This window comes from Hemicordylus capensis, chromosome 1 (assembly GCF_027244095.1).
Source record: "Hemicordylus capensis ecotype Gifberg chromosome 1, rHemCap1.1.pri, whole genome shotgun sequence".
Taxonomy (NCBI): domain Eukaryota; kingdom Metazoa; phylum Chordata; class Lepidosauria; order Squamata; family Cordylidae; genus Hemicordylus; species Hemicordylus capensis.
Genome location: NC_069657.1, coordinates 136,377,167 through 136,404,527, shown reverse-complemented (window position 1 = coordinate 136,404,527; position 27,361 = coordinate 136,377,167). Strand labels below are relative to the sequence as shown.

At 41.9% G+C, this 27,361-nt stretch overlaps 1 protein-coding gene across 8 annotated transcripts in view; it reads left to right on the top strand.

Annotated features, from left to right (window-relative positions):
- Nucleotides 1–27,361, top strand: part of LOC128338664 (sodium/hydrogen exchanger 10-like) — a 241,324-nt gene that overhangs the window by 61,098 nt on the left and 152,865 nt on the right. For all 8 annotated transcript variants that reach the window (XR_008312667.1, XR_008312666.1, XR_008312672.1 and 5 more), the window contains 3 exons: nt 5,575–5,718; nt 19,108–19,285; nt 23,043–23,124. Coding sequence is in view for 4 of the 8 variants with exons in the window: in XM_053281442.1 (XP_053137417.1) it covers nt 5,575–5,718; nt 19,108–19,285; nt 23,043–23,124 (404 nt within the window). In the remaining 4 variants the exon portion in view is untranslated. The remainder of the gene's footprint in view (nt 1–5,574; nt 5,719–19,107; nt 19,286–23,042; nt 23,125–27,361) is intronic.

Here is a 27,361-nt window from a genome sequence, read left to right as displayed (position 1 = left end):
TAGTTTGTGATATATGCCCACCAATAAATAGGATTTTGGAATGTTGAGCAAATAATCATCTCATGTATTGGATCAGTTGTAACTGGTAGGTTTTGCCATCTCTGGTTTGGGCTTATTTTCTAAGAATTTCAAGTCCAGACTGTAGTCTAAATCTTGTTTTCTGGCATGGTAGTGGCAGTATAGTTAAGATCAGGAGAAGTTTCAACATTCTATCATTATAAGCCTGAATGTTCTATTGGTAATAAAATCTAAACTGTCTCATCTACCTGATAATATGTAGTTATCAACTAGATATTAAATGACACCTTCAGAGAAAGCATTTTATACTTTTTAAAGTGTTTCATCTTTTTTAAAAAATTCAGATAATTTTTCAATTCAGCATAATCCTGTGTTGTTTTGGGAAAAAGTCCATCCAGCATTTCCTGAGTTATTAGCCTCTAAAGTCTACACAATAATAGTAAAATCAATTAAGGATGCATCTGGAATTTTTCCCATTGAGGGCCCTGAAGACAGATTTGGAAGGTGCAAGGCCCGATAAGCTCTGGAGAGAGGTTTCCTGGTTCTGAACATAGCTATTTGATAGGGAACATTTAGGTGCATTCTGACAATTCTATAGCTAAACCAATGTTCTTTCCCCCTATTTTTATTTTATGAGCTCTTATTTTCTCTCTCCACTGTGGTGGCGACAAGATGGAGGGGGGGACGTACAAGGGCATTGAAGCAGGGGCATAGGGAGCTTGTCCGTGGCTGGAGGATGAAGTCCTCCGGCGGCTCTCCCGCCCCCCCTAGGCTTCACAAGCCACGCCCCTTGCATCTGACATCAGCTGCAATCCAAGATGGCAGACATGTGAATGTTTGAGGCGCAAGAGGGCTAACTTGTGAACTGCCTAACTGATTTGAATCAAATTTGCTACAGGTGTAGGGACACATAACGACACCTCAAAAGCATAGTTTGTGATGACATCATCTACCCCAATTCAAGATGGAGGATGCATGAACATTTGAGGTGACTGACTTGTGAACTGCCTAACCAATTATGGACGAAATTTAGTCCAGTTAGAGGGATAGTGAAAGGAAAGTAGGCAGATTAATTCTTACTAGAACAACATGTAATCATATTACGTTAAGGGACAAAATTCCAGAAACATGGAAACAAACTAGAATTGTAGTTATCCCCAAACTAGGCAAAGATCCCACTAGAATTCTGTCACCCCATTGTACTTTAAAACCAAGTTGCTAAAACTTTTGCTGCTCTGTTTGTACAAAGATTAAGAAAAATTATACATTCCTATGTACAAAAAGATCGAACAAGATTTATCATACAGGAACAGGTATGCAGTCTGTGAATGCTTCTGGATCCAAACTTCTTTGGTGACTCAGGTTGAGGCAGTGGCCAGAGGTGCTTTCTATCAGCTTCAGTCAATACGCCAGCTGCATCTGTTTCATGAGATAAGTGACCTCAGAACAGAAGTACATATGCTGGTGACCCCTAAACTTGATTACTGCAATTCTCTATATGTTGGGTTGCCACTGTATGGAAACTGCAACGGGCTCAAAATGCGGCCGCCAGGTTGGTCTCCAGATCATGTATTGGTAGCCAGTAGGCATGTGCCCAAAACGTTTCGGAGGTCCTTGTAAAGGCCTCCGAAACGGTTTGGGTTTGGGTTTGGGGCCGTTTCGGCGCCGCTGGGGGTAGCGCTTTAAGGGCGGGGGAGGGTGTTCTCACCCCTCCCACCGCATTTCCCCCGCCGGCGCGCTGTCGGTTTTAAGCCCCTTGGGGCGGCAGCGTTCCTCCCTGCCGCCCCGTTTCTGCCATCGGCCGGAAGTGGCTGGAAGTCGCGAGTGCGCGTGTGCCCGTCGTGCGCACACGCGCGTACGGCAGAGGGGTGCGTGCATGCACAACGGGCGCACGCGCGCTCGCCACTTCTGGCCGATGGCAGAAACGGGGCGGCAGGGAGGAACGCTGCCGCCCTGAGGGGCTTAAAACCGACAGCGCGCCGGCAGGGGAAATGCGGCGGGAGGGGTGAGTACACCCTTCCCCGCCCTTAAAGCGCTACCCCGCCGGCGCCGAGGATCTTCGTGCACATCCCTAGTAGCCAGTGTAGTTCTTTTTATATAGGTGTAATCTGTCTCTTTTAGATGACCCAGAGAACAACCTGGCTGCCACATTTTGCACCAGTTTCCGTACAAAAGCATTTATTTATTTATTTAGGGCTGCCCCAGCCTGGGTTGGGCTGCTCATTTGAATAGCTTTATTGTCTATTACAGCCACAAAACAAAATTGCCTGAACTATTATTTCACTGGTTGCATACAAAGCTTTTGACATGGTGGAATGGCCATACCTTAAGGTATTAATGATTAACATGGATATTGGGAAACAATTTTTGCATATTATTTCACAATTATGTGGTTCAACCATGGTCACAATTCATTCTAACTGCCTTCATTTATTTTTAATTAATATAACTTGTGGTGCCAGACAGACAAAGTAGTACCTTTGCTTTTGGCACTTTCAATGGAACCACTAGAAAATTTTAACAGATCTTCACAAATTGGCAGGCAGAGTTCATAATATTTATTTATTTATTTTTTTGCAGCTGCCACAGCCATCTTTCTTGTTAATTCCAAAGAAGCCAGCACAGAATTACTTTTTCTTATTGAAAACCATGTTAAAGTGGCTGGTTTTGCAATTAAGAGAGATAAATCAGTTATTCTGTCTGCATTCCTGAGAAAGCGAATATTTGATATTAGCTAAAATGAGTGGTTTCTCTGTTATGAAATATTTCCTAAAATATTTAGGAGTGGTAATTCCCAAACATAGTTCTAAACTGATAGAAGTTATTTTTGATCCATTGATAAAGTCAATAAAACAAGATTTGAAAAAATGCAAAGATAATACTTTAACATTGTTAGGCAGACTAGCCACTGTTAAAATGAAAATACTTCTACATATCATTTTTTTCCTTTCAAACCGTACCTATTTTTATCTGTCATCCAAATTGTGGGAATGGCAAACAGTGATAGAATCCTTCATACATAAATGTAAGAAACCCCATAAATCAAAAAAGATAATTTAGAGAAGTAGGAAATGGTAGGTCTGGCATTCTGCTTTTCAAGCATACTATGATGCCTGTCGGCTTAGCCAATGGATGTATAATTCAAGAGGAAAACTCCCCATAGTGAGTGGCAATGGAAAAATTTCCTGTATTCTGAACTGACAGTTGCTACCATTTGAATTGCAATGAGTTAATAATAAGGAAATAGCTAATCCTCACCTTAAAGCAATTATACATGTATGGAAAAGATGGCTAAAAACATTAGCACCACTTTTATCATCCCTGACACCTTTCTTGGATCACCCTGTATTTCATGATCCTCTCAAAATCAGTCAATTTAAAAGATGGAAAGAAGGAATGGTTGTTTTTTGTTTTGTTTTTTAAATGAGAGATCTATCTAATGGAGGGCAAGGCTGGACTTAATCACAGCTGAATGATAAACTGGATGTAGTTGAATTGGTTTCTGGTTTTTCAGATCTGCCAATTTACATCTAATCAGAAGATTATCTCGAAGATTTATGCTTTACTTACAATTCATTTAAATATTCCTTTAATTGGGGTGAAAGCTCTGTGGGACTCGGGCTTAGAACAAAATATCCCTGATAGTCTCTGGTCCAAAATCTGGAACAATTTACCATATAAATTGGTCTCTGCCACTATGAGGGACAGCACTCTAAAAGTAGCTCATGGTTGGCATTTGATACCTTTGCAGCTTAGTAGAATATATCCTAATTCATCTCCCAGATGTTGGAGAAAATGTGGCAATGTGGGGATATTCTTCCACATGTGATGGACTTGTAAGCAGGCTCAAAAAATGTTGGTGACAGTCTTTGCAGAAATAACAACAATACTGGGATACAACTTGCAGCCAGGTATAGAAATAATAATAATAATAATAATAATAATAATAATAATAATAATAATAAAAAAACAACCAACAGTATTGATGATAAAATTCAGCCATCCCAGGTCCTTGGGAAGGACTCGATGTCTGGATAGAACAAGCCAGTCAGTAACACCTGTCTGACTGTGTAAACAAGAAATAATAATCTCAAGCTAACTTTATTGGGATATAGTGCGAAGATTAAGCAATTAATTATAAAAACTTCTTAGCCTATAGCTTGGCGGCGACCAGAATGGAAATTGAATATTACTGGAAAGATCCATTATTGCCCTCCACAGAGCAGTGGTACATATGTCTGTGGAATATTGCACTGATGGACAAATAAACTCAACAACTTTGAATTTCTCATGGGTCTTCCACCTTTTATTATTTATTAACTGTTGGTATCTTCTTATATCATTTACAAACATCTGGATACCATTCATGTTTTCAGAATACATTTTCCATTTTGGAAGGCTGTTCTTTCTCTCTGGAATAAGATTAGACTCTTTTATTCTATTTTTCTTTTTCTGATAATTATATCGATGATAGATATTCCCTGTAATGTTAACATCTTGTTGCATTATTGCTACTTTTGGTTTGTGAAACTGCTTTGTTGGTTCTTTTCTTTAAAAAGATATGTAAAACTGATTAATAAAAATTAAATTGAAAAAAAGAACATGAAGATTCTACTATACAGGTGTACTGCCCCTATGAGCAGCTAGAATTCCGCATTTGAGCACGAAGGTTCTACATCAGAGGTATACAGCCTATGAATATTTTTACCTAGCCAGCATGAGTAACAGCCACTGGTAAGGGCCACCCTTTCCCACAGTGCACATTCAGATTGTGCTTTTTTAAAAGCCTAGCGATTGGCCTGGGGAGCTGTTTTCAATTTTTGTTGAGGTGTGAGGAATTGGTGTCATTGTGGACAATATTCCTAGACTGAAGCTGTCTGTTGAATCTAGTGTATGTTATGTGAGGACTATAGCTGGATGCTGTGAGAATGCAGATCTAAGATAAGATATTAATAGCACATTCACTTAACAGCCCTTTCAGTGGATACATCAGCAATTGGATGTATCACAATGTGTATGCATAATAAAGCATCAGGAATTGTGAATTTCTGGCTGGACCTTTGCTATAGAGGTGGCATTTTAGGGAAGCACTGTGCCTTGTAGAGACGCATCAGGAAGAAATTCATTGGGGCATTTCTAGCAGCTTTAGGGGAAGCTGCACCTATTGAATTTCTGCCAGTGTATTTTACACACAGCCCAGTCTTGAGTTGAAAGACCAAGGCAAAGCATGGGTGTATGGCACCTCATTTCTAAAGCCAGCATAATATATGAAACTGTACCAAGTCTTTATAGCGTTTATGGCTTGGAAGTTAAGATGGGCACCTTAACTTGCAATTTCCATGCTTTTTAGAGCACAAGCGAAAATTGAAATAATCTTAACTCTCATCTTAAACCAAGAGTTTTTTGGATTGCAAAATAAAACATATATATGGTTAAAATCTTTCAAAATGTTTATAAGACAACTAGTTTGAGGAGGTACTTATTTGCAGGGGGAACCTTATTGTACTTCAGCTAATCTATTCTTGCTTCTTGTTTAATGTGCTTTTTCTTATACAGGTTCTGGGCAATGTTGACATTTTTGGCTCACGTTTTGTTATATCTTATCATGGGAATTGTTATAACTCACAAAACAATTCTACACGTGAAATCTCCTCTTTCATTTTTTATTATAACAGTCTATCTTTCATTGAATCTTGTACGGTAAGAATAGTTTTCATACTCTTTTTGTCTTAAAGTTGTCCAACTAATTTGCAAAGCTTACCTATTTGCTAAACTTAGAATTCTTAGATTACATATTAATTGCCAACATTCTTTAAGTATTACATATTTATATGTTGGTGGCCTCTGCTGGTGGCCTGTCACACTTTTTCAGGCAATGATACGAGAACCACCAACAGTGTGAATAGGGCCTCAGACTTACTTGAACCTCTAGTAATGATGTTGTCAAACTTTGTAATTTATGTACCAGGGAATACAAATTTCTGTGTTTGTAAAGCACACCTGTATTATGAATGGGCAATTTTACATCCTCTGTTTATCACTGGCTTGGATTTTTCACTGAAGAACTTCTCTTTCCTACTTCCATCCATCCACCCACCTGGTGGCTGCTGCTCTGCAACAGTGGCAGCAAGGGCCAAGGGAAGGTGGTCTCTCTCTTTCTCCAGGATGTCTGCCTGATAACTTTAATATGGATGTCAGGTGCCCGGGTACCTATGGAACATGTAGTTTTGAAGACATCTGATAGTCTGACATCAGGCACCCTGGGGAAATGACATTTCTTGGGGGCCCTCACAACTAGGACTCTGCACTAGCAAATGTTCCAAGAACCAAGGAGGGAGGGGAAGAGTGAACAAGATCATTCTGCCTCCCAGGCACTGCTATGATCTTCATTGCAGCAGCAGGACCAGAAAAGATGGGCCTTGACAATTTTATTTTGTCTCTAGGAACCAGCCCCAAAATTTAGAAGCCAGGCTGGAGTGGATTCAGCACTCTCCTCTAGCAGTACCCATCCCTACTCGATGTGTGTGTGTGCGTGCGTGTGCGGGGGGGCAATTTCACAATTTCGGGTGGGGGGGTTTGGCAATTGGAGGATACATTTCTAGCCTACTTTCCTTTAAGGAAAGTAAGCTTATGAGATCACTCAGCTTTCTGTGTATGTGTGTCCATCCCTATCAACTTTGCAATTCTAGAATCGATTTGAACCAAGTTTGGTACAGTTGTAGGGACACCTCAGTGGCATAGTTTGTGATGATGTCATTCACCCCAAATTCAAGATGGAAGTTGCATGAATGTTTGAGATAGACATGGATTAACTTGTAAAGATGATAATCAATTAAGATTATAGTGAAAAGAAAATAGGCAGATTAGTTCTTACCATAACTTCTTTGTTCCTTATTGGGGGGAACTAATTTTTTTTAAATATTAATATTTAATATTTTAATAATAACATTATTTTAATAATGTATTTTAACCAATGTTAAAGGTTAAACAAAAACTTTTAGATTTCAGCAGTTTAAATATTTTGTTACGTGTTTAGAATGCACATGTCTTTTTTCCATAAGCATTCGTCACATGGTAGTGTGTGTACATTGAAGATGCACTGTGATGCTCTGTATTTAAAAGGTGAGATCTTGGTGAGCACTCCTTATAATTTTTAATACAGAGTATTGCAGTGCAACTTCAATATGCATACACTACCATGTGTGAAAATGCAAACGTGTTTAGTTCATTGTATGCGCAAGTGTTGGGAAACTACATTTTTTGCTGTTTCCGAACACATGCACCCAATATTCTAAATGCTTAATATATAGCAATAGCACTTACATTTATATACCGCTTTATAGCCAGAGCTCTCTAAGCGGTTTACAATGATTTAGCATATTGCCCCCAACATTCTGGGTACTCATTTTACCGACCTCGGAAGGATGGAAGGCTGAGTCAACCTTGAGCCCCTGGTCAGGATCGAACTTGTAACCTTCTGGTTACAGGGTGGCAGTTTTACCCCTGCGCCACCAGGGGCTCACCAGTATGCACTGTTTACTGCATTAAAACCAATCTTTAAACATCTCATTAGCAAAGATTCATTTTGCTATTAAAAGGTGCAACTGTTTTTTTAAAAGATTAAAATGGTTGAACAGTGAGCAACATGATGTACAATGCTAAGTTTACTGTTGCTGTCAACAGCACTCACTAGGGCTACTGAGCCACTTCAAAGGCAGTCCTGATGGTTTAGCGATGGAGCTGTTGCGGAGTGCCTAAAAACTGCTTTCAGGCAGTTTTTAGGCATTCTGCAGCAGTCCTGTCACTATACTGTCAGGGTTGCCTTTGAAGTTGAATAGCAGTCCTGGTGTATCACTACTGTTGATGGTATACCACACATCATGTTTCCTACTCAGTTTGTTTTGGAATTTTTAGCACTGTAGGGTTGTTTTTTAAAACCAACCTTTAAAATACACTTAGAGGCGAGTTTCACAATCAGTGAGACTCGCTGGAAGGGGGTTTGTGGGGAGAGCGGGCTGAGCCCACTCTCTCCACAGAAGATCGCCAGGCAGCCCTGGGCAGCTGGATCAGCCACCCACACGACTGCCGGCTCCATCATGGAGCCGGTGGGGGCTGTAGGAATCGGGGGCTGCGAGGATCTGGTGGGCCACTGTGTGAAACAGGATGCTGGACTAGATGGGCCTTGGGCCTGATCCAGCAGGGCTGTTCTTATCTTCCAGGATACCTCGCACGAGTACGTGGGGCATGCTGGCGAGACCTCTGAGCCCAGGAGGTTGCTTGCAGCCTCCCGGCGGAGGTCTCCTCATGTGTTGCCATGGCATGGCAATACACGATCAAAAAAATGCGGTTAACAGAGCGCTCGCTCCGTTAACCTCATTTTAGGTGAGGGCTACCTAAACGGGTTACCCGCTTTGAGGTTGCCCATGGAGCGTGGTTCTCATGTTCGCCTTAAAGGGGGCTAGGCTCCCTTAGCCCGCTTCTGGCTGATCATGAGAATAGCCTCTTAATAATGTTCCCTGCTTTAAAAAAAAAGATTACAATAGCTAAAGAACATTCAGTTTGTTTCAGAACTTCCATGGGTTCTTGCAAGAGTTTGATATTAATGCCAACAACTGACCAGTGCCACAGCTGGTGTGTTTTGCATGGTTGAGGAGGCAGAGATGAGGCACTGTAATAGACAGAATAAATCAGGCATGTGTTCTCTCAGACTACCGGAGGGGGCAGTAAAGTGTGTACTATACTCTTCACTAAAGTTGGTAATAGAGGCTGGGTAAAGAAATTGTTACACAAGATAAAATCGTGTTTGTTTATGAGAGACCAGAAACATAACATGGTGTCAGAAGGAAAGCTGAAAACAATACACTACAGAACAGAGACGGCCTCTGGCACGAGGCAAGTACCTTCTATGGACTTTGATAATGGGAGCATTGCTGAAAATTGGGCCCAGTGGCTCATGGAACTAATTTTTGCAGTCCCCAAAATGGACAAGTGGTCTGAAGAACAAAAGGCTACACAGTTCCAACTCAACATTTGGTAAAAAAACACAAATATCTGCAGGGCCTGGGGAGCTAGTGGTAAACTATCTGCAGAGGATAGGAAGAAGCCTGCAGTGCATTGTTTGAAGTATACTGCACTGCACACCCAGAAAAAAAATCTCCATACAACACAAATTGTTTTATGAAAGGCAGCGAGGGATAACAGAAGCCATGGGTGAATGGGTTACGCAATTATACCCAATAACTAAAAACTGTGCTTTTCATGATAGTGATGATGTGATTAAGTACAGGATATTGATGGGATCCATTTCAAAAAAAGATCCAAGAGAAATAATTGCAGGAGAAGAACTTTAGAAAAAGCATTAAAACTAGCCAGAGCATAGGAAGGTTCTCAAGTGCAGATGAAAATTTTGCAGAACAAATCCCAAGAAGTGCATGAGATTAGCGAACACTGGCCAGGCCACAGTCAGGCAAAAAGACAAACTCCTAGACTTGAGCAGTACTCCTGGGAAAGGGAAGATAACAAGTTGTAAAAGGTTTGTGGAAAAAACACAGCAAAATGGAGGAATGCCCAGGATGGAGAAGGGTTTTGTCACAATTGCCAAAAGAGAAACCATTTTGCATAAGTATGAATAGCAGAAAATAAAAATCAGAGAAAAGTAAATGAGTTTCAGGAGAGAGAGAGAGAGAGAGAGAGAGAGAGAGAGCGATCTCCTGATGCAAGAGCTAGCACAAGTGCACTGTTTCTGGCAGCAGTTACAAAGGCATACAAGGAAGAAAAAGAGGCAAATGTGGATATGAAAATAGGCAGAAATAAGAAAATGATTCCTTTCAAGTTAAAGGAGCTGATGTTAACTGCCTATCAACAGAAATGTACCACAGAATGCTTATGGATGAGAATACAATCTTAACAGGATATGAAGGAAATTAATTAAATGTGCTAGGTAGATGTACAGGAGGCTCTCGATATTCGTGGGGGTTCCGTTCTGCTGTTGTACCATGGATATGGAAACCGTGAATATTGAGGCATTAAAGTCAATGTATTCGCGGGGTTAGGGTCCTGGTCAACCAAAAATGCTTCAAAATTGCCGGAAATTGATTGATTTTTCAGGGGGAAACATGGGCGGTGGGGTTCCTTACCATGATTTGCCTCTCCCTCCAAGTCATGCTGTGCCTCTGGGATGCCCGGAAATTGGCCACAAATCTCCTTTTAAAAAGCCCCACAGGAGCCATTTTATGGTTCCCATGAACAAAATGGTGGTCAAAAATGATCTCCGCGGTCATTTCCTGCCACCTCTGACCCACGGATATGCAAGGTTGATATGTCCAACACCCCCACCCCCCCCGGCATATGCTGAGGTTGGGTGTCTTTTTCTCAAACGCATATACACGAATCCATGGATAATGAATCTGTGGTTAATGAGGTTCTACTGTACTTTGAGATGTATGTATAATAAAACAGTGTATCCTCTTGAATTCTGCATAGTGAACACTTCCACAAAAGCAGTTCTAGGATTAAGTGCATGTCAACAACTAAATTTGATAAAGGTTATGAGACTGGCAAACTCAAAACAAGCAGAATTAGCAAAGGAAAAAGTTAAAGAATACTTTGCATTTAAAAGATGTGTTTACAGGTTTAGGCTATGTACCAGGACAATGCCAAATAAAATCATATATTTATGCACCAAAAAATGTTCCTATTGCACTTAAAGAGAAAATTGAGAGAGAACTTACGTGCATAGAACACATGGGAGTATTAGTGAAGGTAAGTGAGCCCACAGAATCGGTAAGCTCTATGGTGGCAACAGAGAAGAAAAATTCTGAACAGTTACTAATTTGTTTCGACCCAAGATATTTAAATCATGTCATCATGAGAGAACACTACAACCTTTCTACACTAGAGGATATAATTCACAGGCTATCGAAAGCCAAATATTTTAGTGTACTGGATGGTCCATCTGGTTACTGGCAATTGAAGCTAGAAGTAGTACACTGATAACTTTCAACTCACCATTTGGTCACTGGCACTTCAGTGTCAGTGTACCAGGGTGGCCAGAACCTAAGGGGTATACTCGTGGGTCAAGTGGGCTGTAAGCCAGAATTTGGCTTTTAAAAAGCCAATTCTGGCCACCTAGCAGTGTACCTTTTGGAATTTCCTCAGCTCAAGAAATTTTTCAGGAAAAAAACCATGAAATACTAGCAGGGTTACAAGGTGTGGAAGTAATTCTTGGTATATTAGCATATGACTTCACCTAAGAGGAACATGACGATAATCTGAAAGCACTTTTGGAAAGGTGTAGAGAAAAAAACCGGAAATTTAATCCAAAAAAGATGCAAATTGGAGTCAACAGTGTCAACTACTTTGGTCACATACATACTGCTGAAGGAATAAAGCCAAACCCAGATGAGATTGCAGCAATAAAACAACAAGGAACCGCAAAATCCAGATCAGAGCTGGAAACCATAATGAGAATGTTTAACATCTTAGTGAGATTCTTTCCAGGATTAGTCCAAACTACTACATCACTGAGGAAACTACTCAAAAAGGACATAGTAAGGGTTTGGAATGATTCCAATGAAAAAACCTTCCAAGAGTTGAAAGAACTCATAATGAGAACTCCAAAACCAATTATTCAATATTTTGATGCAGTAAAAGAACTTATAATACACGTGGATGCATCACAGTCTATAGTAGAAGCAGTACTCTGTTGATGAGCAGGTGAGAGAATGTGGGCAGTGAGGTGGAGTGGCTATGGTCTATAAGAATAACATCTCCCTTACCAGGATCCCCATCGAAGCGTCTGACCATATCAAATGTGTGTACTTACGTTTGGGGGCCAGGGATAAACTGGGACTTTTGTTGGTCACCCCGTTGCTCAGCACAGTCCCTAACTGAGCTGATGGGCTTGGTATTGGAGTCTCCCAGGCTTATTGTGATGGGGGACTTCAATGTTCACTTTGAGCCCAATTTGTCTGGGGTGGCTCAAGAGTTCGTAGCACTCATGACAATTATGGGCCTATCCCAAGTGGTCTTGGGACCGATGCATATTGCTGGACACATGCATGATCTGGTATTTTGATCTGATCAGGTTGTGTTCTTTGGGTGGGGACTCCTGTGATTTGCCTGTTGTCATGGATGGGCCACCATCTGGACTCACAACCACATTCCACCTGTGCAGGGGTGAGGGGCCTATTAGGATGGTCTACCCAATAAGTTATTGGATCCAGTAGGATTCTAAGAAGCCTTGGAAGGATTTAGGCTCTGCCAGTGATTCCATTTATTCCCTGGTGCAGAACTGGAACATCAAACTCACCAGAGCAGTAGAAATGATCGCTCCTAAGTGTTCTCTCTGACCCGCTTCAAAATTGGCCCCTTGGTATAGGAAAGAACAAAGCAAGCTGAAGTGGCAAGGTAGACAATTGGAGCGCAAGTGAAGAAAGATTTGACTTGAATCTGACAGATTACAACATAAAGTTCATTTGAAGACCTATGCTCAAGCAATATGTGCGGCAAAGAAGTTATTCTTTTCTGCCCATATTGCACCTGCAAACTCATATCCAGTCGAGTTGTTTAGGGTTGTGAGAGGCCTAGTACATGCCCCTCCTCCCTTGAATCAGAATCTGGAACCATCAGTTACCCGTTGTGATGTTTTTAATAAGTTCTTTGTGGATAAAATATGTTACATTTGAGCCGATTTAGACTCAGACCCCAAAATTATTGCAGAGTTTAATGTGGAGGTGTCCAGCAACTCCTCTTATGTGGTTAGGCTGGATCAATTTCAATTCGTGACTCCTGATGATGTGGATAAGCTGCTTGGAACGGTGCCACCTACCACCTGTTCTCTTGACCCTTGTCTGACATGGCTTATACTATATGGCAGGGGGATTGTTTGTAGAGGGCCTGGTAGATATTATAAATGCTTCTCTGAGGGAGGGCAAGATGCCTTACTGTCTTAAGGAGGCAATCATTAGAACTCTTCTGAAGAAGCCTGCATTGGATCATTCAAAGTTAAGCAACTGTAGGCCTGTCTCCAAACTTCCCTGGTTGGGCAAGGTAACTGAGAGGGTGGTGGCCTGGCCTCCCAGCTTCAGGCAGTCTTGGAGGAAACTGATTATCTAGACCCATTTCAGACTGGTTTTTGGGTGGGCTGTGGGGTGGAGAATACCTTGTTTGGCCTGATGGATGATTTCCAACGGGGGATTGACAGAGGAAGTATGATTCTGTTGGTCCTTTTGGAACTCTTATTTATTTTTTATGTTATTTATTTTATACATTTCTATTCCGCCCCAAACCAAAGTCTCGGGGCGGTTCACAACTCTTGGCAGCTTTCAATACTATTGACCATAGTAACGCTCTGGACTATCTGAGAGAGTTTTGAGTAGGAGGCACTGATTTGCAGTGGTTCCGCTCTTACCTCTTGGGCAGATTCCGGATGGTGTCCCTTGGAGACTGTTCTTCAAAATGTGAACTTTTATATGGCATCCCCCAGGGCTCCATACTGCGTCCAATGCTCTTTAATATCTACATGAACCTGCTGGGAGAGATCATCAGGAGATTTGGTGCAAGGTGTTATCAGTATGCTGATGACACCCAAATCTATTTCTCCTTGTCAACATCATTGGGAGAAGGCATAACTTCCCTAAATGCCTGCCTGGAGGCAATGATGGGCTGGATGAGGGATAACAGACTTAAGACTGAATCCAAATAAGACAGAGGTACTTATTGTGTGGGGTCGGAACTCAGGAGACAATTTTGATCTGCCAGTTCTGGGTGGGGTCACACTTCCCCAGAAGGAACAAGGTACGCAGTCTCAGAGTGCTTCTGGATCCAAACCACATCCCTAGTGTCTCAGGTTGAGGCAGTGGCCAGAGATACTTCTATCAGCTTCAGCAGATATGCCAGCTTTCTTGAGATAAACAACCTTAGGACAGTGGTACATATACAGGTAACCTCCAGATTCGACTACTGCAGTGCGCTCTATGTGGGGCTGCCTTTGTATGTAGGTCAGACACTGCAGTTGATGCAGAATGCAGCAGCCAGGTTTGAGTAATCTCAAAGAGACCATATTACTCCTATAGTAAAAGAACTCCACTGGCTACCAATAAGTTTCCAGGCAAAATACAAGATGTTGGTTATAACCTCTAAAGCCCTGAACAGCTGAGGCCCTGGTATTTAAGAAAACCTCAAACCAGGAAATAAGATACCTGTAGCAGACACAGTATTCAGAAGATTCCTATCTTCTGGAAGGAATGCCAAAAGAAGAGTAAGGTCTAGAGGAGCAAGTATATATGATACAGGTGGCCCTCATTATCCATGGTTCCGTTCCCATCAACTACTGTGGATAACAAAATGGTGTATAATGAGACCATAATTTAATGGCTGGGAATTGGGTGGGGGTTAGGTTCCTAGAGGGCAAAAAAGGGAAAAAAGCATTAAAAGGCAGAAATTGGAGAAATAACATACTGTGCTATGCTCTGCAGCTGTCCAGCAATGCCGCCCCCCCCATCATTTCCCTGCAAAAAATCAGAGTGCAGTATAACATACCCAAGGCTCTGTCACTTAAATCAAATGTATAATAACCTAATTAAGTTTATTAGGTTTTGTTCAGAGAGTGAGATTGTTGAAAAATTGCAACAGACTCTCAGAGATTAATCTCAGAACCTACCAGTATCACTATCCCACAATGTGTACAGAGATTTCAGCACTATTGAGATTGAAGCTCTATGTGGAGATACAGAAGAGATTCCCCAAAGCAGTGGTTTTATAGAAATTCCTAATAGGAGACTCCCATGCTGTGATTATAAATGCAGATTTGTGATACACTGATTTATTATTCTTCCTTTTTTCACCCTTACTCAGTCCTTGTAGATGCTGGGGGGAGGTCAGGGATTTCTATGACTCTGAGAAGAAGCATAAATATTATGAATAGTGTCTGTCTTGAGATTATTATTAAGATAGGTCAGCAATATATCCTGATTGCTGGATGCACAATCCACCTATAACCATGGTCTTGTTTCTGTTGCCAGACAGCCTCCTTCTCATCTTGTAAACTCTGGTCTCTGACCTAAACAAGGCTAAAATCTGTGCATAGATGAGAATTTAATGCCAGGAGGGAAGACAGCCCACAGATGGGTCAAATCTGCTGCATCATGCTAATCCTGAGCCAGTATAAACTGCTTCCAGAGAGGCAACACACTTGAGCAAAAATTCCTTGCATACCTGGTGAGGCCAGAGTTCCAAGCAAACCTAACTAGAGGTCTTAAATTGTTTCTGGGGGCTTGAACAGCCCCACCCTACCGTGGGGTCAGCATGAAGCCAGCAAAGCGGGGCGGGGATTGGGGGCCTGCTGGCCCCCAGAAGTTCCAGGATGCCCCACGTGAGCAATACAGTGAGGTTAATGGAGGTATAGGTTTTAGGTGGGCTAGCCTCCTTGGGAACACTGGGCTTGCCTACAAGCCTGGTGGTTCCCACAATTGATGGAAAGAAAACCTGAGCTACCCAGCAGAGGAGCACTGGGATCAGTCCTGATCCTGGCACTTCTCACAACCAGCCCTTCCTGGATACGGCTGGTTGTGAGAATGACCTCAGTGTCTCCTAAAATTGCTCTTTTAGTGGAGCATTCTGGTGTGGTGTCTTGAGAGTAGAACACTGTATTGATTAAAGCAGGGATTCTCAACGTTGGGTCCCCAGATGTTATTGGACTTCAATCCCATAATCCCCAGCCCCAGGGGCCTTTGGTTGGGGATTATGGGAGTTGAAGTCCAATAACATCTGGGAACCCAACGTTGAGAATCCCTGGATTAAAGCAATGGTCTTCACGTTGTTTGGGGCCACATTGGCAAAAAAAACCTTCAATATGAGAACCTTAGTGTGAGGAACCTTCACACAGTGCTACACTTTGCACAGCACTGGTGGGACCCTTGAGCCATAGCACCATCTTGGAGGGTTTGCATGGAGTACTGAGAAGTGCATTCCCTCTTGGTGCTTTCCCCAGAGAACAACATGGGGACAGTTCCAGGAAGGTCTGTATTTCCCAGTGCTGTGTATACACCTTTCAAGATGGTTTTGGGGCTCAAGAGAGTTCCAAGGGCCCTGGCAGTGTTGGGCAAAGTGCACCAGTGTATAGTGGTAGATGTGATGCGGTGCCAGTGGGGGCTACTTGACTTTGGCTGAAGCTTCACACAGGCCTAATAAACAATTAGTCACTGAGCTGCGCTTAGTGTTGATGGTGCCACTGGCTCCCAGGCCTTGCAATGAACACTGGATTAGAGTGTCAAACTAGGAGACAGGAATCTCAGGAGGTGGTCCCACATGGCAGTTTATTTTAGATAAACATATTATTATAAGGTGATTTACAGAGCATCTACATGACATCATCTTCATTCCATGTGTAATTTCCACTATCTCTGTAAAGCACCATTTTCTTTTCATTGCTCAGATATTCTGACTTAAAAATGCTAGCAGAACAACTTGTTCAATAAGCAAAGGTGTAAACAGACCATAGCACAACTCATCAGATTCTGAGGAGGAGTGGTTTTCTGTGTAGGTGGTAATGTATGGGGGGCTGGGTTTCCATTGACACTGCCTTTACTTTCATAATTGAGTATACCTTTGCCTCTTTGCTACCAGCGTTAGCCCCTCATACAGTAGTTCTATTTTTTATAAATAGTCCAGTACCCCTCGCCCCCACCTGCCCTGTTATCCTTTTGAAGAAGTCCTACTGACTAGGCCTGTGTGATGCTTTGACCTCCAAATCAGCCCACTTGGTCTTGGCAATCTAGAACAATGTTTGTGTTTACACAATTCAAAAGGGAACTGGAAAAGCTTCAAATCTGCCATGTTCATGCACAGAAATCCTGGACTATTTATCTATAATTTAGTAGGCTTTATATTTGCAGAAAGGGCTACCATCCCTACCATTTGTATTCCAGTTTGTGAAGAAATAAGTTATGGTGGGGGGCGGGAGGAGACTGGTTTCTTTCACAGAAACCTCTGGCTCACTTTGTAGTTTGGCAGAACTTATGACCTCAGAAGGAGCTTATATCCATGCAATTTTCATTCTATTCTGTCAAGAAATGAAACAAATATAGTTGTTTTCATGATTTTTCATTTTAGTCTGAAGTAGGGATGTGCACGAACCTGTTTGGAGGCCCTTTTATGGGCCTCTGAATGGGTTCGAAAGATTGGTGGTTCGGCTGGTTCGAAGGCAGGAGGTTACCTTTAAGGGTGGGGGAGGGTGCTCTTACCCCTCCCGCTGCATTTCCCCTGCCGGTGCTGCATTTTAAAAGGGCCTGGCGGGGCAGCAGTGTACCTCCCTGCTGCTCCATTGCTCCATTGGATCAGAAGTAACCCGAAGTACCCAGTGCATGTGTGCAAGTTGGGCGCACATGGTACTTCTGGTCACTTTCAGTCCAATGAGGCAGTGGCAGCAGGGAGGTATGCTGCTATCCCTCTGGACCCTTCTACAGTGCAGCACTGGTGGGGGAAATGCGGCGGGAGGGGTAAGAGCACTCTCATCCACCCTTAAAGGTATTCCACCCCCCCCCTTGAACCACCCCCGCCAGTTCCGTGCATATCCTTAGTCTGAAGTTACGGTCTGGAGACAGCAAGTCCCACCATGTTCAGTGAGACTTACTCCTAGGAAAGTGTGCAGAGGATAGCAGACATTCTCACCTGCTGCTCTGGGAACCTGGCACTTTTCCTTTCTAGGTGCCCTTTGCCAAGTTCTGCCCCAACAAGACACCAGCTGCAACTCTGCCAGCTCATTTCCAGCTCCCTGGGCCATTTATTTTTCTCAGCAGCTGCTATTGGTTGACTCTAGTTCCCTGCTGACCAAATGCAGCAAGGATTTGAAGGAACCGGAGGAAGATGCTGTTCCCATTGCTGCTGAGGTCACTGGAAGGTGCTGTTGCTGCTATCTTCTCCAGCATTTCCAGAAATGAAAAAGAGGAGGGAACAGATGTGAAAAGGAAGAGGAGAATGACAGCTGTGGACTAGAGCAACTCTCTTCCACTTCCTCTTCGTTCCTACCCCCTCTTCTTTTCAAATCTGGTAGTACAAGAGGAGGGCCATACTGCTGAGGGAGGCCATACCATGTGCGGGGTGGGGGCAATGGTTGTGGTAATTTAACAGGTAAGTGGTAGAAAAGAAGGGTGGTGGCAGCAGTGGTAGCTGGGTGAGGCTTGAGATGGGGTAGCTGGCAGGCAATCTGCCACATTTCCCAAATATACTACAAAAGGTGACTGCTTCAGTGTGCCTTATTATGAGTTGCGCCTATTCTGACCAACTTATCTCCAGACAGAAGGATATCTGAACTAGGAATGCAGCTGTCTTCTTTCTACAGTAGATCCATGCAGCTTCAATACTGATATCTAATGATAGCACCCTCGGATATCATTGGGGGGGGGGGGTGGAAGGCCAAAAAAAAAAAAGGAAGCTCCACTTTGGCATATTAGGTCCCCACCCCCCCACCCCCATTCTCTCTTGTGTGAGTTGAGTTGAACTATGGGGAGCAACAGCCTTCAGTCTTGGATTAGAGTCTACTTCCTACTGGCTGGGTAGTGAATGCCACCTGCAAAGGAATAGTGTTTGGACCAAACTATAGAAAGAACGCTTGTGGAAATGTATGCAGTTCTCTGATCTGTGGGCTTGCTGATAACGCAAGTATATCTTCATTCAGAATAAATCAGAATGGACTTAAGACAACATGAGTGAATACTTCAGATCTGCAAACCATTTAAAACAAAAGTTGAATTTGTAGAGTATTTGGTTAACCCTTCTACCAAAGGACAATGGTACAGTTATTGCTTGAATCACAAGCATGTGGAGGCAGGCAGCTCCTTATGGCAAGCCAAAGTGGTTTCCATGTGGTTCTGTCAATTTCCATCACATGACCAGAACCCATTAAAAAAGAGAAATGCTATTTTCAGTAATAAATTCTGTCTTGTCTCACAAAATATTGCTTAATATTTATAATCTATTGTTTAACCAGAAAATACTTGTGTGTGTTTTAGTTTCCACTTGGCTTATTTTATAGCATTGCTTATATCTTTAAAATATTTTTGCTAATTTATTTTTATTTTATTTACCCAGGGCTATGGTTGTTTTGGCACTGAGCCCTTTTTTGAGTCATGTGGGCTATGGATTTAATTGGCGTTGGGGAGCTGTTATTGTCTGGAGTGGAATAAGGGGCACTTTCAGTTTCAACATGGCTCTTGCACTTTCTCAAGAAAAATTTCAACATGAAAAAGATACTAGTACCTCTGTACAGGTAAATCTGTATTTTGGAAAACATTATTAAAATTTCTGATCAGCTTGTGCTAAAAACCTTTTTGATAATCTAAATAGAAAATGTATGCATTTATAGAATGTCTCCCCTCTAATTTATATGTCTGTGAATGTATGACTGTTTCCCAAGCTGCAGTCACATGTTGCATTCCCAATCCAAACTATTGTTTGGAGGATCATGAGCAAGCCATGTGTGGGCATGCTCCCTCTTCACTCCTCCCCTTTCATTCTCTCCTTGCATACTCAGCTGCATTGAACACTTCCTGGGTTGAATAAACTACCATTTGTTATGTCAAAACTGGAACATTGTGACTTGAGGGAGCCCTCCAAACCAGGATTGCAAACATAGGAATTCTCTCTTGGAATGGGTACTGAAAACCTTCTCTAGTTTGATTGATCCTGTGTTAAAAGCTTCTGCAAATCTAGTCCCAGATTGTCCAGTATCCATTTTGGCTCTACCTGCTGCCATTTTTTACTTTGATTCCAGCCTTGGTGCATAGGTCTTCGGGCTTCTGGTCTTCAGACAGAAAAAGTTTCACAAATGGTTGGATTTGTGAATGTCTAAATCTTGCAGTGATGCTGACAAAGTCCATTCGAATGAGCAACTAGTGAGGGAAAGGAAGTACAGGAGAACTTCATTATTCACGGAACCACTATTCGTGTATCCGCAGGGTGTCAGTTTCCAGTATCCACGAATGCAATAGGGTTAAAATCCATTTATCTGCAGTTCCTGATGTAACTTTAAATACATCAAAAGCAAGAAGTGCGTCAGAGAGGCAGTGAACCATGATATAAGGGAGCCAAAAGGATGTTTAAGAAAGATATGGAGATTGTAGAGAAGGTGAATGACATCATCTGTCTTCACAACAAAGTATACATGGCACATATCGATGCCTGATATCTGGGAGGAACGGAGTCAAATTCAGGTGGCAAGAGATGATGATCTAGAGCACATTGGAAAAATTAATAAATCACCAAAGCCAGATGGCATTTCCTCGAGAGTTCTTAAAGAGCTTAAATGTTAAATTGCTGATATGCTAGCAAAAATAACTTGTCCCTAAAACCAGGCCCTTTGCCAGAGGAATGGAAGATAGCCAGTGAGTAACACCAATTTCTAAAAAGGGATCTGCGGTAGGGGTGGAATCCAGAAAATTACAGGCTGTTTAGCTTGATGTCTGTTCCAGGTAAATTGATGTATAGCATGATTAAAGATACAATTATTAAACATAAAATAGCAAGCCTTGCTGAAGGGGAGCCAACATGGATAGTGTGGATGGAGACAAATGTTTCTTCCTCTTACAACACCAGAACCAGGGGTCATTCCATAAAACTGATTGCCAGGAAATTTAGGACCGACGAAAAGGATTACTTTTTCATACCTCACATAATTAATCTATGGAATTCTCTTCCACAGGATGTGGTGGTAGCCACTAGATTGGATGGCTTTAAAAGAGGCTTAGACAAATCCATGGAGGACAGGTCTGTCAATGGCTACTAGTCTTAATGGCTATAAGCTACCTCCAGGCTCCAAAGCAGGATGCCTCTGATTACCAGTTGCAAGATAGCAGCAGCAGGAGAGAGGGCATGCCCTTACCTCTTGCCTATGGACTTCCCAGAGGCATTTGGTGGGCCACTGTGGGAAACAGAATGCTGGACTGAATGAGCCCCTGGTGGCGCAGGGCAAAATGAGCCCCTGGTGGCGCAGTGGTAAAACTGCCGCCCTGTAACCAGATGGTTACAAGTTCGATCCTGACCAGGGGCTCAAGGTTGACTCAGCCTTCCATCCTTCCGAGGTCGGTAAAATGAGTACCCAGAATGTTGGGGGGCAATATGCTAAATCATTGTAAACCGCTTAGAGAGCTCCGGCTATAGAGCGGTATATAAATGTAAGTGCTATTGCTATTGCTATTGGACTAGATGGACCTTGGGTGTGATACAGCAAGCCTGTTCCTATGGCTTTTGAAATGTTAAGGTTTACCTCATTAACCGTTTAGAGTGGGCATGTGGATTGAGGTGATCCAGTTGATACTGCGTATTTGGGCTTCCAAAAAGCTTTTGACAAAGTCCCTCATAAATTTAGTAGTCATGGAATTAGGGAACAGATCCATTGCTGGATTGGTAACTTGTTAAAGGACAGGGAGTGGAAGAGGATAGGAATAAATGGATAATTTCCAAAATGGAGAAAACTAAGAAGTAGGGTTCCTCAGGGATCTGTACTGGAACCAGTGCTTTCTAATATGTACATAAATGATCTAGAAATTGGGGTAAGGAGCAAGGTAGCCAAATTTGCCAGTGATGCCAAACTATCCAAGGTAGTGAAATCCAAGATGGATAGTGAGGAGTTCCAAAAGGATTGCTACAAACTGGGTGAGTGGCAACAAAATGGCAAATGTGTGTTCAATGAAAATATGTAAAGTAGTGAACATTGGGGCAAATAAATAAATCCCAACTCACATACACACTGATGGGCTTTGAGCTGTCATTGACTAAGCAGAAAAAAAGGTCTTGGGGTTGTGGTGGATAGCTCAGTGAAAATGTTTACTCAGTGTGTAGAAGCAGTGAAAATGGCAAATAATGTGCTAGAGATAATTTGGAAGAAGATAGATAGATAGATAGATAGATAGATAGATAGATAGATAGATGGCTCAACCCTATTTGGAATGTTGGTTCATATTCTGAAATAGGGTAACCCTCAAAGACATTTCTGAATCCAAAAAGTCCTTTTGGAGGGAGGAGAGAACAATGAAAATTGCTCCCTGCTCTCCCTCTACAAGCATTTGCCTGCCTAGCAATGCTCTGGTCCAAGAAGGAGTTTTTGCAGCCTTGCTGCTGTCTGTTGCCCTACTGACACTGGGCAAAATGTGAGCCACTGTTTACAGTTTAAGTCACCACATCTCAAAAAGGATATTACAGAATTGGAAAAGCGGACAACCAAAATGATCAGGGGCTAGAGCACCTTCTTTATGGGGAAAGGCTACATAATTTAGGACATATTAGTTAAGAAAAAAAGCAACAAAGAGGAGGTATGATAGAGGTTTATAAAGTGATGCATGGTGTGAAGAGAATGGATAGAGAGATGTTTTCCTCTCCTTACAACACTAGAATCAAGAGTCATCCAGTAAAACTGATTGGTAGGGAATTTAGGACAGACAGAAAGAAATACTTTTTCACACAACACATAATCTATGGATTTATTTACTTCAGCATGTGGTGATGGCCACCATCTTGGATGGTTTTAAAAGGGGGTTAGGCAAATTCATGGAGGATCAGTCTATCAATGGCTGCTACTTTTGATGTCTGAATGCTACAGATGGCTACTACCCTTGATGACTGAATGCTTCAGAGGCAGGTTCATTCCCCAAAATACCAGTTGCAGGAGAGCAACTGTAGAAGAAGGGCCATTCCTTCACTTCCTGCTTGTGAGTGGGCCAGAGGCATTTAGTGGATCACTATGTGCAACAGAATGGTGGTCCAGATATGTCTTGGGCCTGATCTAGCAAGGCTTTTCTTATGTAAGCTGTTTTCCCCAGACCTGTGCTTTCTCTGCAGTGACTTTGCTGACAAAGAACAGCCATCAGAGTTTTAGGATGTAAAGTGATGGAGGAGAATGAGTTCTGGTGTGTCTCCACTATTTTCTGCTGGCCCTCCAAAGTAGAAATAATATACTTGACTCTAATATTACATTACTTTTTACTGATGACAATAGGATATTCTAATTGCCCAAATCTTTATTTTTTCAGATATTACTGCATTCAGGAATAGCATCTCTATTGACCTTGATAATTAATTCTACCACTGTGAAAAAGCTGGTTATGGCATTAGGTAATGCATCTAGATAGCATACCTTTCTTTAAAGAAATACATGTGATATAGAGAAAGTTGGTTTGATATAGTCTGTTCTGATACATCTGTGGGGTAAGGCAGGTTCCCCAAGTTTACATGGGGACTTGTCCTGACAAGGCTGACATGCTTTCTAAATTTTGACATGCTTTCTAATTTTGCCATGAGTGCAGTTACATAGGGATTAAAAATAAACATCTCAACTGAAGTCCTTGGATAAGAGTTAATTCTCCTTCTGATGGGAGAAGAATGCATCTGCTTCCAAGCAGGTCATTTACCTGACTTCCCCCAGTCTCCAACTTTTACTGTCCTTTTCTGGGCCGAATTCAAAGTACTGGTTTTAATCTTTAAAGCCCTAAATGGCTTGGAACTGGGTTACTTGAGAGAGCGCCTTGCCCCATATGCCCCAACTCGAACCTTAAGAACTTATTCGGAGGCCCTGCTCTGAGTGCTGCTACCAAATGAGGTGAGGTAGGTGGCTACTAGGAGGAGGGCCTTTTTGGTGGATGCACCCCATTTATGGAACAGCCTCCACAGTGAGATTCACCTGGCATCATCATCAGGTCTTTACCTGGCATCTAAAAGAACTTCCTGTTTATTCAGGCCTTTTAAATTTGATTTTTAATACTGGCTTTAAAATGTTTTTTAATTGTTTTGTACTATATTGTGTGTATGTATGTGTTGTGTGATGTCATGTGCTTTATGTGTTTTTACTCAATGTTTTAATGCTGTGTTGTGAGCCCCCCAGAGAACAATTTGTTATGGGGTGGCTAACAAAGTAGTTTGATGATGATGATGATGATATAACTGATTCCCTGGCTTAGTCAAGTAAGTTAATCATGATCCATTATTATGGAATTACTAATGATTACAAATCTAGATGGATACATCTAAAATCCAGTGCTGTATAACTAGTGAAGATTTTGACTTTAAAACTCTGACACACAACTTTATTTTGAAACTAGTGACCCTCTAGCAATTCAAAGCACAACAACTTTCAAAAGTGCCCACAAGGAATGGAGCAGTGGCTCAGTGATAGAGCATATGTGTATGTAGAAGGTCTCAGGTTAAACCTCTGGCATCTCCAAATAGATTTGGGAAGGAAATCTATCTGAAAGCCTGGAGAGCTGCTGCCTGTCGGTGTGTAGACAATACTGTGCTAGATGGACAAATGGTTTGACTCAGTAGGAGATATTCTACTCAGAAGATGGCCAGTTGGTAAATCCTTCCTTGAAAATCTTCTTGGGCAAGATGTGATGCTTTGTGGAGCAGAGATGTTTATCACAGAGAACTGTGATAAATCTGCTGAGGACTTGAAGAAGCTGCAGAATAAATATCTTAGCTCAATACTTGCTCTCTTTGTGGGAACTCCAGCTGCTTTATTATGGGTGGAGGTTGGTTGACCTGTTATTGCAAGGATCTGCAGTTGTCTGCTGAGGTTTCATAAAAAGGTATTATCCCTGCCAGTGTCTCAGCTGGTCATGGTTTCTTATGTTTAATTTGTTAGAATTCAGAAGGGGGTAGATTGTTAATCTACCCCACCTGCAGCAGAAGTGCACAAGTAAGAAGAGCACTGCTAGTTAATATTGTCTGGAGACATGGAGTTAAAATTCTAGTTAAATTAGTTTATTTAGGAAATCAGATAAAAAGCACATGTGCCTAGCTGTTCACTAAATCAGGAGAGAGGGAGGAAGAAGATGGATGTCTGTCTTTCAGGTTAGTCTGAAACTTGAGACTATCAGTCTATCAAAGAGAATCAGGACAGAGATAGCATCATCAGAGGGGAATCCCTTACTCACTATCTCTATTCCCTAATGCCCAACAGGGTGGTCAACAGGGTTGCTTGTGCTAAGAGTTTATGTCTTCAGGAGCTGTATCTCCAACATAATTATATAAGGGATCCATGGGCCCAAATATACCATCTTTTGCTAGACCTATGTAATGTTGGGCCAAAGGAGCTGGAGCAATTGAGTAAAAGTATTGTCAGCCTCAGAATATTTGATCAACCCTAGTAATAGTAGTAGTAGTAGTAGTAGTAACCAAAAAATTGTTTTAGTAAGAACTAATCTGCCTACTTTCCTTTCATATCCCTGCAACTGGAATAAATTTGGTCCATATTGGTTAGACAGTTCACAAGTTAGCCCACTTGCACCTCAAACTTTCATGTGTCTGCCATCTTGAATTGGAGTGGATGACATCATAACAAACTATGTGTTTGAGGTGTCCCTATGTGTCCCTACAATGGTACCAAATATGGTCCAAATAAGTTCCCACTTGCATCTTAAACATTCACACATCCACCATCTTGAATCAGGGAGGATGACATCATTACAAGCCATGCCCTTGAAGTGTCCCTATGTGTCCCAATACCTGTAGCAAATTTGGTTCAAATTGGTTAGGCACGGTTCACATGTTAGCCCAATTGCAACTCAAATGTTCACATGTTCACCATCTTGGATTGGGGTGGATCATGACATCATCACAAACTACGCTATTGAGGTGCACCTATGTGTAACAACAACAAATATTTATATATCGCTTTTCAACAAAAGTTTCCAAATTGGTTTACATAGAGAAATAATAAATAAATAAGATAGATCCATGTCCCCAATGGGCTCACAATCTAAAAAGAAACATAAGAGAGACACCAGCAACAGTAACTGGAGGTACTGTGCTGAGGGTGGATAGAGCCAGTTATTCTCCCCCTGCTAAATAAAGAGAATCACCACGTTAAAAAGATGCCTCTTTGCCAAATTAGCGGGGTGAATCGGGTGGATGACATAATCACAAACTAGGCCATAGAGATGTTTCTATGTGTTCCTACAGCTGTAGCAAATTTGGTTCAAATCGTTCAGGCAGTTCACAAATTAGCTCCCTTGTGTCTCAAATGTTTACTCGTCCACCATCTTGAATTGTGGATGACATCATCACAAACCACACCGTTGAGGTGTCCCTGTGCATCCCTACAACTGTACCCCATTTGGTTCATATTAGTCCAGGCATTGTGAAGTTGATAGGTGATCTCATAAGCCTACTGGAAAGTAGGCTAAAAAATAATGGGAAGGGAAGGCTGACCCAATAAGTGTAAAATATACTTTTGTGCTGAATAAGCTTCTTCTGTAGGTCAACGGTTGGTGTAACTGATGCAAGGGCTGCTTTCCATTGCAGCTGTATTATCCCTGTAAGACTGATACAACATCAGAGTTACAGTCAGGCACTGTGGTGAAATGTATTTTGCCTCACAGGTTACTAGGAGAAATGTCAGTGAATTTCTGCTTATGCTCTGAAGCCAGTCTACACAACACCAGCCTTTCAGTCAGAGTTAAATGACCTAAGTTTAGCCTAAATGACATGAAGAAGAAAATTTTAATTCGAGGTAAAAGGGCCTGCTCTGTTTTTAAAATATAGTGAACAAGTGTAGAGAGAGAGAACCATTTAAAAAAAATTTAGCTGAAGCTTTGCAAAGAGTGCATTAAACATCCCACTCAGTTATGTTTTTGGCCTTTGATGTGACTGTGTGCTCACGATTATATAATTTTAAAAGAAATTCCAACCTGTGTGTTGGTCTCTGCAATTTGAGCGTGTCTGTTCATGCTATGCTACAAAATGGTATAAGAAGGAAGAAAAGGAAAAACCTATTTTTTAAAAATTTCTAAACACCTTTGGCACAGTGGAATTCCCAAGATCTGAAGCTTTTATTCATAGTAAAATTGGAAAATAAATACTAGTGGTCCAATCCAGGGGCACTGAAGATTTCATAGGTCTTATAAGGAGGAGGCTAAATGTTTAGAGGTGTGTTAACTGGTAAAGCTTCACTTTTTCTGTGCTCATGGCATCGGAAGTTCCACACTTTTGTCAGTAGTGAGGGAGCAGGATGAGGAATGTTGAGTTCAGAGGTGCACCTAGGTAATTTTGGAGTCTGGACCTAAAGCCCTTTGGAGCACACACTCATACCTGCCTACTGCAAGATAAGCATAATCCCCCCCCCACACACACACACCGTGTCACATGTAGTATTTTTAATGGGTTCTTGAAGGCACAAACAGCAACTGAATTCACAAGAATGTAAGAATAAAAAACAGGTATATTTATGCAAACATGCATTAGCAGAAACTTTTCAACACACAACATATTCCCAGCCCACATATATCTTCCTCCCCTCCCCACTCTGCCACTAAAGTAGAGGTCATGCCCAGCGCCTAGCACAGGTCATAGTCCC